We start from the raw sequence: 18,827 nt of genomic DNA, 5'->3' as shown, positions 1-18,827 counted from the left end.
AGTGAGCATGAAAATAAAGCAGATTTTTAAAAATAATGCCAGTTTATTGAGGTCACAGCTTTTATTGAACTTTTCTCATTTTTAAAATTTTGGCATACAGCACAATAACAGGCCATTTTGACCCACAAGTCCAATGATCCCGAACACTGGCACTGTAAAGGCGTTACGCTAACTGCTACACCAACCATGCTGCCTAAGGTCACTATTGTATTTAATTTTCCTTTTGGTTGAAGCTGCTTGCCGTTGGGGTGGCTCTCAAAGTTCCAGATGTTAATAAAAGACATATCAATGTGGAGCAATGTACAATTACTTGTCAATTTCTAACAAAAGGCATTGGAGCAATCTTTGAAACAACAAAAGCAGAAACTAGAAATTCTAATTCCTACTCTTGATCAATCAATGTTATAAGTTTACACAAAAGTGCTGGAGAAACTCAGCAAGTCACACAGAGTTCTTTATGTAGCAAATATAAAGATATATAACCAACATTTCAGGTTTAGGTGTCTGCAGATTTTCTAGTTTAATAATAAAAACAGATTACATTCACTTCCATAAGTAGTCTAACTTAAGGAGCATCATTTATAACTGATCTGAGGTGATGGTATCTATACTTAGATAGACATAATCTACACAAAGCTGAAATAAAGGTTATTTAGATCTGGTTTAAACAATGTTGTTGGCTCAAAGATCACTGGTAAAAAAAAAGAGAAATTAATGCAGCTTTTAGATGTCTGAAAAAGCTGAATTTTCATTCTACCATGGAGTCAACAGCAAAACCACAGTCTTTCTAGCATTCTCCTGGTTTATGCTTGGAAGTAGTATATCTGGGATGGCAAATCATGACAAATATTCCACAGAATCCCAGAACTCCAGGGATTTTAATGGGAACATCATGCCAAGATTTGGAATTAACAGCAAATATAAGCTACTTTTTAAAACTACTTGTTTATTTTAACATATTTACCATTAATTATTTACCATATTTGACAACAATTTTTCCCTAAAAATGGCTCAAAAATATCCCCTGGGTTTTGTATACAAAATTGAGATTAGGGCGATAATGGTAAGTTACACCAATAGTGATCATCATTGCTGAGTGGCTCACTAGCATCACTACCATCTATCATTGGGGGCTGGTGGCAGGCTGTCAGGGGGGAGCAGGGCAATGGGATCAATGTGGGGGCTGGTGGCTGCTGTCAGGAGACTCTACCGGTGGGCCGCTGTCAGTCCCCGCACTGATCCCACCGCCCCATTACCCCCTGGGAGAGATCAGGGCAGTGGGACCAACAGCAGGCCACTGGGAGAGCGTATCAGTGGAACCAGCGCAGGGATCAACAGTGGGCTGCCGGGAGAGAGCAGCGCAGGGGCCAACAGAGGCATTTTGTTTTTATAAAATGTTTTCTGCTATAGCTTAGCTGCTTTTTTTTTCTCTTGTAAATTACAGCAAGATTATTAAAAAGATTTTTTCTGTTGCCCTCATTGCACTTTTTGTTCAATTTTCTTTCTTCTATACTGTAAATACATATTTCAATAACATTAAATGCTAACCTGTAAATACACTAAAAAAAATTACTTAATATTCCCTGCTGAAATGTGGAGGTCTTAAATGCCTATGGGTCTAATATGCCATCAAATACAGTGTGTTTATTTCTAGTTATTTATTGTTTTAATATTTTGATTGTTACTTTCAATTATTTTGACATTTCTTAACGTCAGAGACATTTTAGAATATTAAAATCACTAGATTTTACAGTTGGTAACTTCCTCTTTATTCGCCATCAAGGACATTTCTGGGGTAGTACATAATCATCTTACCACCTATGTCAATGGAAATTCAGAAAATAAGTTTTACGTATCTGGACAAGGCAAATGCAAGGAAACATACACAAGGGGCTGAAAGCAATCATTCTGCATGCACTATCTGTGCCAGCAATATCTAATATTTTTGTAAGTGTCTGGCCATGATAAGTAAAATATTCTGTCTCCAAACTTTCAAACCATTCAGGTGATCCTACCCAAGTCACTCTTTCTTGCAATGATAGCGCTACAGTGAGGACAGTGGTACTTGGGCACGTTGTCCGTGTGCTTCTGCCGGATGTGCATCTTCATTGTACCACTCTGTGTGAAGTTAGCTTGACAGATATGGCACTTGTAAGGCTTCTCACCTATATAAGATTGGAAATTACGGATATGAGCAACAGCACATTAACTGCAAATTGTAGCTCGAATCTGAAATGCAGTTGTAGACACTTAATGCCCCAGCAATTGTTGCCATGCTTAGGAGCAACTAATCATCGACTATCAAACTTCCTCCCCACCCCAGCCTGGGATCATCTGATCTCTTTCACAGTGCTGGTGACATCTCAGGTTTTTTTTGAGGGGGGGGCGGGAAAGAATCTCTCTATACTTACACAATTTTTTTTAAATATAAAAACCAAGTAATGCTACAAGCAATCCATTAACTGACCTTTGAGTTATAGGTTACACTGCAGGTTAAAAAAAGGAGCAAATTTTAAACTAATGTAAGGAGCACAAGATCCTGCCCTTGCGTCTGTGGGATACATAGACCTTTTCATCATGTGTCATGGCAGAACATTCATGTTATGCCCTGCCACTTATTTAATCTTTGCATCTTTCCACTGAAGTGGAACTAGTTTGAAGAAACAAAGACAATCAGGTTCCAGGTATTAAAAATAGACATAATGAATTTAAGTTACCAAAACATTGGATTACTCAGGTTAATATGCATGGGAGTTCTGCCCCATTAACAATGCACACACCTATAAAGAAGACACGAATTTTCCTTCACGCACCTGAATGAGTTCTCATGTGTCTCTTCAACTTGTATGTATCTCGGCTGGCATAGCTGCAACAGGTGCATGGGAAAGGACGCTCACCAGTGTGAGAACGGATGTGTCGCTTCAGTTTACTAACCTAAAAACAAAATATTCAGAAATACAGAGGTGCAAAATCTGTGGGTTGGAGAATAATGTTATAAACTGTGACAAAATGGAAACAATGACATGATAAAATACAATAACATTTGGATCCAGCCATAATTTGGGAATCTTAATTCTTATTATCTTAACATGACAAAATGGAAACAATGACATGATAAAATGCAATAACATTTGGATCCAGCCATAATTTGGGAATCTTAATTCTTATTATCTTAACAGTATCAGAAATACACAATGAATATTCCAAATGAGGCAAAATAATGTAAGCTGCAAATAATAAGCATGACTAAGGTAGTTTTCCCTCAAGTCATTCTTGATAAAGGGTTCTGAAGAACTGAATGGCTCGAGATACAGTCATGACAGTCAATAATTAATAAATATTTTAGTCATGGTACCCAAAGTACAAATTTCAGTTGGGCCTGAGTATCGTGCCTGGCTGCATCATTGCATGGTATGGGAGCTTCAAAGCATCGGCCAGATGTCAATATAGAGGATTATCAAAACACCCAAAAAGATCACAGAGATCTCTTTTTCCTCTATTGACAACATTCACAGGGAGAATTTATTAAATAGAGCTCAGAGAATTATTGATGATCATTTCAAATGGAAAATCTGGTGATTTTAATATTCTAAAATGTCTCTGACATTGAGACCCTTTTCTGAATGCCTGTATTATTTGATACTAGGTCAATGAACTTGTGGTACAAATCAGTACAAAGGGGAATGATTTTGTGGCCATTAAAGAAATGTGGTTTCAGAGTGGAAGGATTGGGAATTAAATATCCAAGGATATCAGATAATAAGGAAGGGCAGGCAGGAAGGTGGGGTAGTGGTAAGATTGGGCAATAGTGAGAGATGATGTAAGATGTAAAGCAAAATGTTGACTCCATTTAGGTAAGATTAAGAAAAATCACTAGTTGTAGTTATCTATAGGCCACCCAATTATTACCTTACAGTGGCACAGGCAATAAACCAAAAATATTGGAGACATGCAAGGATGGAACACCTGTTATCATGGGGGACTTTAAAATGCACATCGACTGGGTGAATCAGGTAACCTTGAAGAGGACTTCATAGAAAGCATACATGATGGGTTTCTTGAACAACATGTCACTGAACCTACAAGGGAACATATGGTCTTGCATCAGGTCCTGTGCAATAAGACAGGTGATCTTTTAGTTAGGGATCCTCCTGGATAGAATGATCACAGTGTGATTCAGTTTATCATACAAATGGAGGGTACAATAGTTCGGTCTAAAACAAGTGCAATAGTTTGGTCTAAAACAAGACTAAACAAGAGAGACTACAAGGGGATGAGCAAGGAGTTGGCTAGGTTAGACTGGGAATGCAGGCTATACAGAGGGATGGTTGAGGAACAGTCTTTACTGCTGTTCAAAAGCAATTATGAAGTGTGAGATTACAGATTTCTTTAAATTGTTGTTAAAATGCAATAATGAAGTATTTTGAAACAGCAAGTCATCAGACCTCTTTAAAACTCACACATTTCTTTTGTAAAGTTGTTTTCAGAGCAATGTTTTTTCATACGAACAATTTTCTCTCTCTTGCATGGAGATTTTGGAATCTGTGTTCTACACGATGAATCTGTCCTCTTTTCCAAAGAGACAGTGAAGTGCCTATTTTCTTCCACGATGATTTCACAAACCCAGATAAGGGCAACATGAAGTAATCATTTAAAAATGGCTATGTTTCAAATGCAAGATTACTTTTGCTTTCTTAATCAAAAATGACCATTTCCATGGACACAATGAGGCTGCCCTCTTTATCTTAAAGAGACTCAGAAGTGGTCTTCCTCCTTCAAAAGCCACTTACTCTATTCTCCTTTGACTAGGAGTAACATGCAACAATACCTTTTCTGGTTAATGGATCTTCAATCCTGCCTTCCACAGAATGGTCAACTTCCTTCTGGCTTCAAAATGCCACTAGGTCAGTAATATGTTTCTCCAAAATATCTCAACACACATGATATGGGGGGGCGTGGCAAGATGGCGTAGAGTCTAGACGTGTAATCTCGACCTCTCTGGCCAGACTTTTAAAACCCATTTTTAACTCTTTGTTTTCAAGTTTAAACTTTTAAAAAATCTTAGTTTAAAGTATTAAGGAACTGTTATGGCCATTAATGGTAAAAAGATTAAACCTCAAGTGCAGAAGAAACTACATTTTCGGAGTGTTGAAGATTTAGGGCCTAAACAGCCTGCTACAGCTTCAGGTTTAATTTCTTCCGTGCCTAGATTGCCTGTGGAATCTGGAAAAAAAATGACTACTACTCACCAAGAGAAGGATATCGCTGGAATTACTCGTTCTCAGGAGGAAGGTGCGTGTTCCCAAGAAGTGGATCCTGATTCTGGCAGCCTGCCAACTCTAACAGAGGGAGCACGCAGGAAAATGACTCCATTGTTTGAAACCACTCAGGCAGTACTCCAACCTGAAGAGCTCGGTCTTATCCGTGAGTTCTTGAAACAGCGAGTTGTGGGGGGAGACCAGCATCAATCCCCTGAAGAGATCGGGGTGCTGTCACTGGGAGTTCAGACTCGCAGTAAGACTGTTAAAATGCCTGCTGTTGAGCTGCATCAGGAGCTGCAGTTACCTGGTTCTGTCACTACGTTAAAGAAAGCAGGGTTGAGTCTTTCTGAATTACAATTTAATCTGTTAAATACTCTCACTCAGCCGATAATGCAAGAATTGGCTCAAATGAAAGATAGTATGAGGTCAGAATTCACTACAGTTAATGCACGTGTGGAAGCATTTTCTGAAGATTTAAAAAAATTTCAGTCTGCTTTTTTGGAATGTAAACAGCAAGTGGCCTCTAATACAGAAAAAGTGATGGAGGTGGAAAAATCTGTTAAAGAATTGCGAGAACGTGAGAAGGAGTTAGAGAGGAAAGTAGACTATTTGGAGAATCAAAGCAGAAGGAATAATGTGAAGATTGTTGGTTTGCCGGAAGGTATGGAAGAACAAGATCCTCTTTGTTTTTTTTACAGAATGGATCCCACAAATATTGGGGCAAGAATTTTTCTCTGGAGGCTTGGTATTGGAAAGAGCTCATAGAGCCTTAAGAAGAAGACCTCTGTCTGGTCAATCACCGAGACCCGTGATAATTCGATGCTTGAATTATGTGGACAGAGAAACAATACTTTGTCTAGCAGTGCAAAATGCGAGACAATGACAACCTCTGTTAATGATTCAGAATAGTAGAGTTTTTTTCTATCCCAATTTGAGTCAAGAGGTTATTCAGCGTCGGCGTCGATTTAATCCAGTTAAAGAAGTTTTGTGGTGTAAAGGCTATAAGTCTATTTTTCACTATCCGGCAGTGTTGAAGGTGTTTTGTGGAGACTTTCAATCTCGGTTTTTTGAGAATGAGCGTGAAGCAATGATTTTTGCTGATTCGTTGCCAGATGTAAGAGGATAAAGATGTAGTCCACCATTGTCTCCTAAAGAAAAATCTGGTTGTTCTGGAAATGGAAGAAATGGTAGAAATGGGAATGGAAAGAGTCTAACTTTTCTTGAAATGGGGTTGCCAAGTTTGGAATCTCTTGGATGAATAGAAGAACTTTCTTATTCTTACTTTATTTTTATGTCATTATGATATCTTGTTGTTATTCTTTGTTTGGCTGGGGAGGGAGAGATTTGCTCTATGTTCTATTAGTCATCAGCCACTGGTGGGTGATCCACACCCAAGTTTGGTTTAGGGATTACTACCTTTTGGTAGTTTTTTTGGTTTTTTTTTACTTTATCTTTTTTTCTATTTTTTTTTCATTTTCATTTTATTTAGTCTTTAATTTGTGGATTCTTTTTCTCCTATTGGAGGGCCTATTTATGTTGATTTGAGTTTTTATATATCGATGTTATTAGTTCTTAGTAATATTAGTAGATATGTCAAAGTTTAGGTTTGCTACTTTTAATGTTCGAGGTTTAAACAGTCCGATTAAGAGTAAGCGCATTTTGGCGTATATTAAGAAAATGAAAATTGATGTTGCTTTTTTACAAGAAACACATCTGAATGTCAAGGAAAGTATGAAATTGAAGAGGGATTGGGTAGGGCATGTATATTCTTCTTCATTTAACTCTAGGGCTAAAGGTGTAGCAATTTTGATACATAAGAATTTATCTTTTGAATTACAATCAATGGAGGAAAAGGCAGAATGTATTCTTAAATTGAATTGTAAGATTTTTAGTAAATTTTGGACTTTACAATATTTATGCCCCAAATGAAGATGATGAAACATTTATTTTTGATGCATTTTTATATCTGGATCAGGCTAATGAGAATGTTTTAGTTGGTGGTGATTTTAATTGTGTTTTGGAACCTTTATTAGATAAGTCCCCGAAGAAAGTTAAGAAATCTAAGATGGCAGTTCAGGTTCAAGCGTTGATGAAAGATCTCAATTTAGTGGATATTTGGTGACGTCTTAACCCGACAGAGAAGGATTTCTCCTTTTATTCAGCTAGACATGAATCGTTTTCAAGGATTGACTTTTTTTTTAGTATCGGCACATTTACAGGGGAAAATACAACAAGCGGAATATTAAAGCAGGGTGATTTCGGATAATTGTTATACTTTACATATATAACTTCTGAGAAAGTTCAAGTGGCTTATCATTGGAGGTTTAATATAATGTTGTTAAAAAATACAGAATTTATTGATTTTTTGAAAGAACAAATTAATTTATTTTCGAAAGAAAATTCTAATTCTGTTCACAGTAAATTTGTAGTATGGGACGCTATGAAAGCTTATTTGAGAGGACAAATAATTAGTTCTAAATATTTCTAAAATAAAAAAGAATCAAGTCTTGAGTTAGAGAAACTGATTAGTGAGTTAGAAAAGGAGTTTCAGAGAGACGCTACAGAAGATCAGAAAATAGAATTGTCTAAGTTGAAACTGGAATATAATTCTTTGCAATCTTATTAATTTGAGTGTATGATTAACAGGACTAAACAACGATATTATGAATGGGGAGAGAAAGCACATAAGGTATTGGCATGGCAATTAAAGAAGGAACAGGTTTCGAGGACTATTAATGCTGTTAGACGGAATTTGTTTATTACGTATAAACCTCGTGAGATTAATGATGAATTTTGTTCATTTTATAAAAAGTTATATACATCTGATGAAAAACAAGAAAACGGATTGATTGATTTTTTTTATCACAGTTGAACTTACCAACGTTAGAGGATGTAGATATACAGGAGTTGGAAGCACCATTTACTGACTCGGAAATTAAAATGGCTATGATGGAAATGCTGAACGGTAAATCGCCGGTGATGATGAATTTTTGGTTGAATTTTATAAAATTTTTTACGATGACCTCTCTATAGTGTTTGGAGATGTATTACGTCAGGTTTGAGAACATTATGAATTGCCTGAGTCTTGTTCTAGTGCTTTAATTACAGTAATTCCAAAGAAAGATAGAGATCCTTTGAAAGTATCTTCATATCGACCTATTTCGTTGTTGAATGTAGATTATAAAATTATAGCTAAAATTTTAGCAAATAGATTTGCTAAGTTTTTACCTAAGCTGATTCTTATGGATCAAACAGGTTTCATAAAGAATAGATATGCCTCGGATAATATTTTACGTGCGATTAGTTTGATTAATAGATTTCGACAATCTCCAGACTATCCGATGGTGATATCTTTAGATGCCGAAAAACCGTTTGATAGAGTTGAGTGGAATTTTTTGTTCAAAGTTTTGGAGAAATTTAAGTTTGGTCCTTTTTTAACTGATTGGATTAAGGCTTTATATAGTAAACCGATAGCTAGAGTACTGACGAATGGTTTGATTTCGGAACCGTTTAAACTGACTGTGATAGTACAGATCTATCACCAATGTACATAGTGTATATAGTTACTGTATCTAGACTGTGTTTACAGCGATTGGCTGAGAGCTAAGCCACACCTATTGTCTGGGCCTTAAAGGGTTGTGTCCCTAGCCAGGTCGGATCATTCCGGACTGGTCGGCCACCTGTGAAGAGCTCCGGTCTTTTGCTAATAAAAGCCTTGGTTTGGATCAACAAGTCTTTGGTTCTTTCGATGAGCTCTACACTGACCCGATCTACTCGCCAAGGTTGTCCTTTATCACCAGCTTTGTTTGCGTTAGTGATCGAACCTTTAGCACAGTTGATAAGACAGAATACACAGATACAGGGTATGAAAGTTTTAGATGAGGAATATAAAACTAATTTATTTGCTGATTGGTATACCTACCAAATCCAGCTTAATCACTTTTTCATTTGAAGGAGTGTCTGATGCAATATGGACATCTTTCTGGATATAAAGTTAATTGGGAAAAAAGCAAAATATTACCGGTGAGTAAAGGAGATTATTCAGCTTATAAGAACATTCTTAATTTGAAATGGACAGATTGAATTAGGTATTTGGGTATAATCATAGATGTCAATTATCAATCTTTATATAAATTAAATTATGTTCCGTTAATAAAAAAAATTAAAACTGATTTGATTAAATGGAAAGATTTACCTATTAATTTATTGGGTAGAATAAATACAATTAAGATGAATATTTTTCCACATATACAATATTTATTTCAATCTATTCCATATTTACTTGATAATATTTTTTTTCGAGATTTGAATAAAATGATTAGGGAGTTTTTATGGAGAGATAAATTTGCAAGAGTAGCCTTGAATAAATTAACTTGGAAATATGATCTAGGGGGACAACGTTTACCACATTTTCAAAATTATTATGAAGCAGCCCAACATAAATTTATTAGTTCATTGATGGATTTGGAACGGCCCCTTAGTTGGGCCAAAATTGAGATGGCAAATATTTTTGAATTTGAAATACATCAATTTTTGTTTAGATGGAATGTAAATTTGTTACAGCAACATAATGTGCCTATACTAAAACATTTAATGAAGTTATGGACAAAGAAAAAGAAAATGATAGGTTCTAGTGGTGAATTGTTGGCCTTGACTCCGTTGTATAATAATCAACTTATTTCTTTCTCAATACATAATCGAAGTTTATTACACTGGAGATTTAAAGGTGTGGAACATTTGGGAGATTGTTTTAAAGAAGGTAAACTTTTATCTTTTGATCAGATGAGGGACAGTTATGGTATTGATAAGAATTCTTTGTTTCTTTATTATCAAATTCGATCTTTGGTAAAGCATGTGTTTGGTAGAGATATGATTTTACCTAAAATGACTACATTTTAGACTTTTCTTATGAAGGTACCAGAGAAGGGTTATATTTCAGTTATGTATCAAATATTACAGGATGGTATGGATAAAAAGGGTTGGGATAAATCTAAAGGTAGGAACATAGGAAGTAGGAACAGGAGTAGGCCAAAATTGGTCCATCGAGCCTGCTCCGCCATTCAATACAATCATGGCTGATCTAATTTATGACCTAACTCCACCTACCTGGCTTCTCCCCATATCCCCTAATTCCTCTATCATTAAAAATTTATCTAACCGAATTTTAAATATGTTTAATGAAGCAGCCTCAACCACTTCCCTGGTTAGAGAATTCCAAATATTCACTACTCTCTGGGAAAAACTATTTTTCCTCATCTCTGTCCTAAATCTACTCCCCCGAATCTTGAGACTGTGTCCTCTCATTTTAGTTTCCCCGGCCAGCTCAAAAAACTTTCCTACATCTATCCTAATCATACCCTCATAATCCTATATGTTTCTATAAGATCTCCTCTCATTCTTCTGAACTCGAGCGAATGCAATCCTAGACGATTTAATCTTTCATCATAAGTCAACCCCTTCATCTCAAGTAAACCACCTCTGGACCGTCTCCAAAGTCAGTATATACTTCCTCAAATATGGAGACCAGAACTGGACACAGTATTCCAGGTGCAGTCTCACCAGTACCTTATACAGTTGCAACATTACCTCCCTACTCCTGAATTCAATTCCTCTAGTGATGAAGGCCAACATTCCATTTGCCTTCTTAATAACCTGCTGCACCTGCAACCTAACTTTTTGCTATTCATGCACAAGCACTCCCAAGTCCCTCTACACAACAGCATGCTGTAGTTTTTCACCCTTTAAATAATATTCAGCTCTTTTATTTTTCTTGCCAAAGTGAATAACCTCACACTTACTAACATTGTACTCCATCTGCCAGACCTTTGCCCACTCATCCAGCTTAACTATATCCCTCTACAGACTCTCCACATCCTCATTACAATTTGCTCTTCCATTCAATTTGGTGACATCCGCAGACCTGGCTACACCACATTTTGTCCCCTCCTCCAAGTCATCAATGTAAATGATGAACAGTTGTGGGCCTAACACTGACCCCTGCGGCACCCCACTTACCACTCTCTGCCAACCTGAAAAACTCCCATTTATCCCGACTCTCTGCCTCCTGTCAGACAACTAATTTTCAATCCAGGCCAATATACTTCCCCGGACTCCACTTTCCTGTAACTTACTGAGAAGTCTCTTGTGCGGCACCTTATCAAACTCTTTCTGGAAATCCAAATATAGAACATCAACCTGTTCCCCTCTATCCACCGCACCCATTATATCCTCAAAGAATCCTAACAAGTTTGTCAAACAAGATCTTCCTTTTCTAAAACCATGCTGCATCTGCCTGATTGAACCCTTACGTTCCAAAAGTTTCACTATTTCATCTTTAATGACGGCTTCAAGCATTTTTCCAACTACAGACATCAAGCTAATTGGCCGATAATTTCCAGTCTTCTGCCTACATCCCTTCTTAAAAAGTGGCGTGACATTTGCTGTCTTCCAGTCTGCCGGGACCTCCCCAGAATCCAAGGAATTTTGGTATATGACCACCAATGCATCAACTATAACTTCTGCCATTTCCTTCAGAACCCTTGGATGCATAGCATCAGGACCAGGTGATTTGTCCGGCTTTAGTCCCATTAGTTTCTCCATCACTACTTCTTTTGTAACAACTATTTTATCAAGGCCCTCCCCAACATTCGTATCCTTAACTCCGCACTTGGGCATGCTGGACGTGTCTTCCACCGTGAAGACTGACACAAAATATTTGTTTAATGCCTCGGCCATTTCCTCATTTTTTGCTACCAGTTTTCCTTTCTCATCCTCCGAAGGTCCTATGTTAACTCTGGCCACCCTCTTCCGTTTTATATATTTATAAAATTTTTGCTTTCTGTTTTAATATTTTGTGCCAATTTACTTTCATAATCCTTTTTCCCATTTCTTATTAACCGCTCTGTAACCCCTTGTTGTTTCTTAAAGTTTTCCCAATCTTCCAGTTTCCCACTGCTCTTTGCAGCTTTGTACACCTGCGCCTTTAATTTTATACTCTCCTTTATTTCCTTTGTTAACCACGGTTGATTTTTCCCTCCCTTGCTGCCCTTTTCCCTGACCGGAATATACTTTTGTTGAGCATTACAAAATATTTCTTTGAAAATCTTCCACTGTTCCTCAACTGTTTCATCAATTAGCCTGTGCTCCCAGTCCACTCTGCCCAATTCCTCCCTCATCCTATGGTAGTCACCCCTGTTTAAGCATAATATATTAGTTTTAGATCTAACTATTTCCCCTTCCACCTGAATGAGAAATTCAATCATACTATGATCGCTATTTCCCAGATGGTCTCTGACTATTACATCATTTACTCTACCTATCTCATTGCACAACACTAGATCCAGGAGAGCATTTTCTCTTGTGGGTTCCTTCACATGCTGCTCAAGAAAGCTATCGCAGATGCATTCTATGAAGTCCTCTTCCAGACTCCCACGACCAACTTGATTTTCCCAATCTATGTGGAAGTTAAAGTCCCCCATGACTACTGCCGTATCATTATTACATGCCTCACTTATCTCTATTTATTTCCTGTGCCACTAAACTATTGTTATTTGGTGGGCGATAGATAACACCCACCAATAATTTTTTCCCTTTGATATTCTTTATCTCTACCCAAATGGACTCAACATTATGCTCTTTAGATCTTATATCATTCCTCACTACTGCCTGGAGCTCATCTTTGATTAAGAGTGCAACTCCACCTCCCTTACCATCCTGTCTATCTCTTTGCACCTCCTGATACCCTTGAAAGTTTAATTCCCATTTAAATGGGAAGCAGATATTGGTTTTATTTTTTTCGAGGATGATTGGTTAGATATTTGTTATGACAGTGTAACTAGACTGATAAATGCACGTTATGCAATAATTAATTATAATTTTTTTACATCAATTATACTTAACACCTGAAAAGCTAAAAAAATATGGTTTTCATGAATAAGATTTGTGTTTTAGATGTGGTAACGCTGTTGGAACTTATATATATATATATATATATACATACAATCTTTTTGGAAGAAAGTACAATTGTTTCTGGAATACCTGTATAAGATTAAAATACCTTTAGATCTGACAGTATTTTTATTGGGTAGTTTGCAACCTCTGAAAGGTCTGGGATTAGATAAATTTCAACTTGCTTTTGTATATTTAGCATTATCTGTAGTGAAAAAATGTATTGCTAGTATGTGGAAAGATACGAATATGATTGATATTAATAGATGGCATAATGAGATGAAATATTGTTTAATAATGGAAAAAAAATCACATGTTTCGCGTGATAACTATAGATTTTTATTAATAGTGGTTGTTATATTCAGAATATTTACATTTCAATTTACATTGATTAGATCTTAATATGTATGCCTAATTTTTTTATCTTTATGGCTCTCCTAAGGAGAGTTAGCTGAAAGGGGAGGGGTGGGGTTTCCTTTTTTTTTCTTTTATATATATAAAATATATCGTTCATGCTTAGTTTATTGTTATATATGTTACTTATTATCTGTATTTTGAACAAATAAATAAAGTTTAAAAAAACACACACGTGATATGTGACATAATGTCTGTCTTTGAAGTTTCTTTCAAAGTTACTTTACATCTATATCCTAAAAGCATCTCCATCCACTAGTTTGAGTGGATCGGACTCTGAACTGTCTGAGAATAGTTAACAAAAAGGCAGTGTGTGTACACAGGTGCTCCTGAGCAAACACCTGTTCTCAGTGGAGAACAATCATAGGACTTTTATGACTATTTGCCGTTTTGAATGAGCAGACTTTTAAGAAAAGAAGCCTTCAGCAGAACAGTATCTAAACAGACATTTTGACTTTCAAAATGGTTTCTGTGTGCAAGTCTCTGTGTGTGATCCGGAATCAAAAGCCACTATAACTTTACTAAAATCATATATATTATTTTAATTTTAAAGATTAATATTAGCACAAATCCATCACATGAGTAAAATGCTTGAAACTAACTCTAAAGAAGAAATAGTGAGGCATCTGGAGTGAAATGGATCCGTCAGGCAGAAGCAGCATGAATTCAGCAAAGGGAGATCCCATTTGACAAATTTAATAGAGTTCTTTGAGGATATAAAGAGTGTGGTTCATAGAGGGGAGCAGGTGGACATTGTTGACCTGAAATTCCAGAAGGTGTTCGATAAGGTTCTGCATAAAGGAGGTATAGAAGACAAGGATGCTATGAATTTGGGGTAATGTATTAGCAGGGATAGAGGATTGGTTAACCAATAGAAAGCAGAGAATTGGGTACAGAGGTGTTTTTCTGGTTGGCAATCGGTGGTGAGCTGGGTCCCACAGGGGTCAGTGGTGGGCTTGCAACTGTTCAGAATATATATAAAGGATATGAATGAGGGGGCAGAGTGCAGTGTATCTAAGTTTGTTGATGACACTAAATGGAGTGGAAAAGCAAATTGTGCAGAGGATACAGAGAGTCTGTAGCGAGATTTAGCTAGATTAAGTGAGTGAGCAAGGGTCTGACAAATGTGAGGTTATCTACTTTGGAAGTAAAAATGGAAGATCAAATTTAAATGGCAAGCAATTACTGCAGGCTGCCATACAAAAAGACTTGGAAGTGCTTGTGCATGAATTGAAAAAGGTTAGTTTGCAAGTCCAGCCAAATGAAATGTTGGTCTTCATTGCTAGAAGGATTGAATTTAAGAGTAAGGAGGTTATACTGTAACTTTTGAGGCCGCATCTGGAGCACTCAATACACTGATCTCCTGACTTGAGGAAGGATGTACTGGCTTTGGAGAAGGTTCAGAGGAGGTTCACAAGACTGATTCCAGGGATGAAAAGATGAGGAGAGATTGCATCATCTGGGTCTGCACTCGCTGGAATTTAGTAGAATAAGAGGGAATCTTATAAAAGCATACATTATGAAAGGCACAGCTAAGATAGAGATAGGTCAGTTGTTTCCATTGGTAGACGAAACCAGAACTAGGGGACATAGCTTCAAGATGAAGGGTAGTATATTTAGGATAGAGATGAGGAGGAACTGCTTTTCCCTGAGGATGGTGAATCTGTGGAATTTGCTGCCCATTGAAGCTGTGGAGACGATCTCAGTAAAATATTTAAGACAAGGTTGGATAGATTTTTTTTTACAAAGCAAGGGATATGGGGAAAAGGTAGGAAGGTGGAGATGAGTATAATCAGATCACTCATGGTCACATTGAATGGCAGGGCAGACTTGATGGGCCAGATGGCTTACTCCTGCTCCTTTTTCGTATGTTCTATTTTTCTTTCCATCTAGCACCCAGTATCCTTGACCAAAGAGGAGTACAAGAGTATTAAAATTAGGACTACTAGGCTGGGAAATAGCTTCTTCCCGCAGGCTGTGAGATTGATATAATTGAGTAAATCATTGCAAAATATTTATTTCGAACATTACGGCAAAGAAACAGGTCCCTTCAGTCCTTCAAACCATATTTCTGGTTAGACCCACTGACCTGCACCTAGTCCATAGCCCTCCATACTTCTCCCATCCACATACTTATATTTATTTTAAATTATATCTTTATGTATATGTGTTTATTATGTGCTGTGTATTGAGTGCGTATCTGTGTGCACTATGGTTTGGAGAAATGCTGTTTCATCTGGTTGTATATGGAGTCAGATGATCATAAATTTGAACTTGAACTTAACGAATGGCTACTGCATATTTACGGAACCAGAAATGTGCTGCCAGAGATCAAGTTTGAGGAGAACTGTCAACCCTGCAAGTTGGAAGAGAAGGGGGAAGTCTTCGTGGAGAATTTTGGATTCAGGTGGTCAGGAAGGTGGAGGGTGGAAATGGGTATTGAGTAATGGGAGTTTGTTGTCATATACAGTATGTCAGCTCAATTTGTAGATGCATCAAAATCCTTACTTGCTGTAGCCAAACAGGAGTGCAAGATACAAAACTACATTAGTAAAAATTTAAATAACCCCAATATGCCAAGACAGAAAAAGAGATAATATAAAGGATAGATAAATATTCGCATCTGCAATTAGAGCAGAGAAAATAGGCGATGTTTCAACACTGTCAACAAACTGGATTGTAAAAAGCTGTGTTTCAACAGCATTCAAATTATTTTCAATCATTTTAGTTCAAAGTTGTCAAATTGTGATCAGTCTAAGCAAGTCATGATTTTTGTGAAATTTGAATGGTCATTTCTGGATAAGGTACCTGCCAGCAGATATAATGTTCACATTTGATGCAGAGGATACTTACTACTGAACCTGAGTCTCAGTATTTTGTTTTAGAAACATTACTAGCCACTGTCCAGAGGATGAGGCGATCAATAAAACACTACATTGCAACTTTAGAAAATGCATGGTTACTTCTCTACCTACTACCACTTAGGCAAAGAAATGTGGGAAAGCAGCATGAACTGGTGCTGGATGACAGGACTTTCTAGCTTTGGAAGGACAATGCAATGATGCAAGTAATGCAACTGCCTCACTGCTCCAGCCTTGACCATGACCTCTAATGCTGTCTATGTAGGGTTTGTACATTCTCCTGGTCACCACATGGGTTTCATCCCAGCACTCCAGTTTCCTTGCATACAGCAAATAAATGTACTGGTTGGTTGGTTAGTTAATTAGCTATTATATACTACCTCTAAGAAGACTACCTCTAGTACTACTCTCCACTGGCCACCGTGACAGAGGTGCACAAAAGAAAAGGTACAAGGACTGCCTAAAGAAATCTCTTGGTGCCTGCCACATTGACCGCCGCCAGTGGGCTGATAACGCCTCCAACCGTGCATCTTGGCGCCTCACAGTTTGGCGGGCAGCAACCTCCTTTGAAGAAGACCGCAGAGCCCACCTCACTGACAAAAGGCAAAGGAGGAAAAACCCAACACCCAACCCCAACCAACCAATTTTCCTCTGCAACCGCTGCAACCGTGTCTGCCTGTCCCGCATCGGACTTGTCAGCCACAAACGAGCCTGCAGCTGACGTGGACTTTTTACCCCCTCCATAAATCTTCGTCCGCGAAGCCAAGCCAAAGACTACCTCTAGTACAGGTGGGTGATGGGAGAATAAAAAATCTAATTGATGAGCCTTGATGAGAGAGAATCAGTTCTGGGGACAAATGAGGAAATGGAGTTGTTGGGAATTCACTAAGAGTTAGCATATAAATAGTCTCCTTCTCTGTCGAGAGAAAACATGAAAAATATGAGGCCAAGCTCTTGTCGAAAGATCCTTTATCCTAAAACCATTGATACATCCACGTGCTGGCAGGGATGCTATCCCATCCCTATTTCCATCAAAGAGAATTGTTTCTTGGGGCCAAAGTTTTCAAAACTAGTGCTGACTGAGACCAGAGTTTCACTATGCACCTGTGCCCATGGAGGGCAAAATGCTGGAGAACCTCCTGTATTTTATATCGTTCAAAGTTATCAGAGCCTCATATCCCAATTTTCTGTTCACCGCAGCATTAGGGAAGTCAATGGTACTCTCTACTCAAGCAGACGGTCATAAACGTTACTTCTGCAGAAAAAGTGTGAGCAGTGTCTGAAAGATTTTAGACCACAATCCAAATGATCAGAAGTCTTCCAGCCCATCTGGAAAAAACCAACTTACCTTCCTGGACAATCAGGCTTTACATGGGTTTTCTGAACTGAATATAGTCAGCATGACAGGTTGTTTTTTGTTGCTCTGCCTGATAGGCCAATATACCTGCAGGTACATTGAAGGATTGACTGGACTGAACAACCTTCCCTACTTTGCAAAGTTGCATCACTTTGAGCTTGCTTTAAGGTAAGTAAGTTTTCTCCTTCGAAAGAAACCCAAGTGAATCTCTGAATAAAATGAAAGGATCTCATACCTGATAGCTTTTGGGTTTTTTTTTCCTTTCCATTTATTGTGTGCTTGGGTATTAATGAAGCCTCAGAAACATGGAAATGAAAATCTGCCAAAATCTGAAACCTACTACTTATTGCACTCACCTCCACACTAGCATAATCACAGACTGAACATTTGAAGGGCTTCTCATGAGTGTGCTTGTAACGCCTATGTCTCAAGACTTCCCCACTTGTAACAAAAGCCATGGGACAGTCCGGACACTTGTGTGGCCTTGTGCCTAAAAGAAAGATTGAAGTAAACTTACTGATTTGTTTGCAGAAAGATCAATAAACTGAAAGGAAAGAAGCACTGATTACAAAACACAAACATGCTGGAGAAACTCAGCAGGTCATGTAGCATCCATAGAAAGTAAAGTGTAAGCAACATTTCAGCCCCGGGCCCTTTGTCAGTTGTATATATATCAGTACAGATGTGTTGGCATCCTTTGCCTCAGCATTTTTAAAAAAATCTTAAGAACAAGCTATCACAAAATCCAAAATAATCCAGGTATCTTTTTGTCAAAATGTTCACATTTCGCAAGAAAAGAGAATTTATCTGTTTCACAATCTCAGAGCATCAAGCCAGTGAACTATTTTTGAGGTAAAGCACTGCTCCAACAAAGGGAACCAAGCAGCAATTTTCTGACAGTAATGGTTCATCAACAACACCAAGGAAAAAGAATACCCAAATCCCAAGGAATACAAACAGACCTTATGTTCTTTGAAATAATTTCAA

The 18,827-nt window shown here is 37.6% G+C and overlaps 1 protein-coding gene across 8 annotated transcripts in view; it reads right to left on the bottom strand.

Moving 5' to 3' along the window:
- LOC138736041 (transcriptional repressor CTCF-like) overlaps positions 1 to 18,827 on the bottom strand; it is a 332,424-nt gene that overhangs the window by 174,044 nt on the left and 139,553 nt on the right. For 7 of the 8 annotated variants that reach the window (XM_069884866.1, XM_069884865.1, XM_069884863.1 and 4 more), the window contains 4 exons: positions 18,197 to 18,330; positions 9,184 to 9,243; positions 2,814 to 2,934; positions 2,016 to 2,165 (listed from right to left, as the gene is read on the bottom strand). In XM_069884866.1, the coding sequence (XP_069740967.1) occupies positions 2,016 to 2,165; positions 2,814 to 2,934; positions 9,184 to 9,243; positions 18,197 to 18,330 (465 nt within the window). The remainder of the gene's footprint in view (positions 1 to 2,015; positions 2,166 to 2,813; positions 2,935 to 9,183; positions 9,244 to 18,196; positions 18,331 to 18,827) is intronic. The other variant, XM_069884868.1, reaches the window with a different exon arrangement.

Source organism: Narcine bancroftii, chromosome 6, assembly GCF_036971445.1.
Source record: "Narcine bancroftii isolate sNarBan1 chromosome 6, sNarBan1.hap1, whole genome shotgun sequence".
Classification (NCBI taxonomy): domain Eukaryota; kingdom Metazoa; phylum Chordata; class Chondrichthyes; order Torpediniformes; family Narcinidae; genus Narcine; species Narcine bancroftii.
The sequence above is the reverse complement of the archived record's forward strand: the minus strand, read 5'-3'. Positions and strand labels throughout refer to the sequence as shown.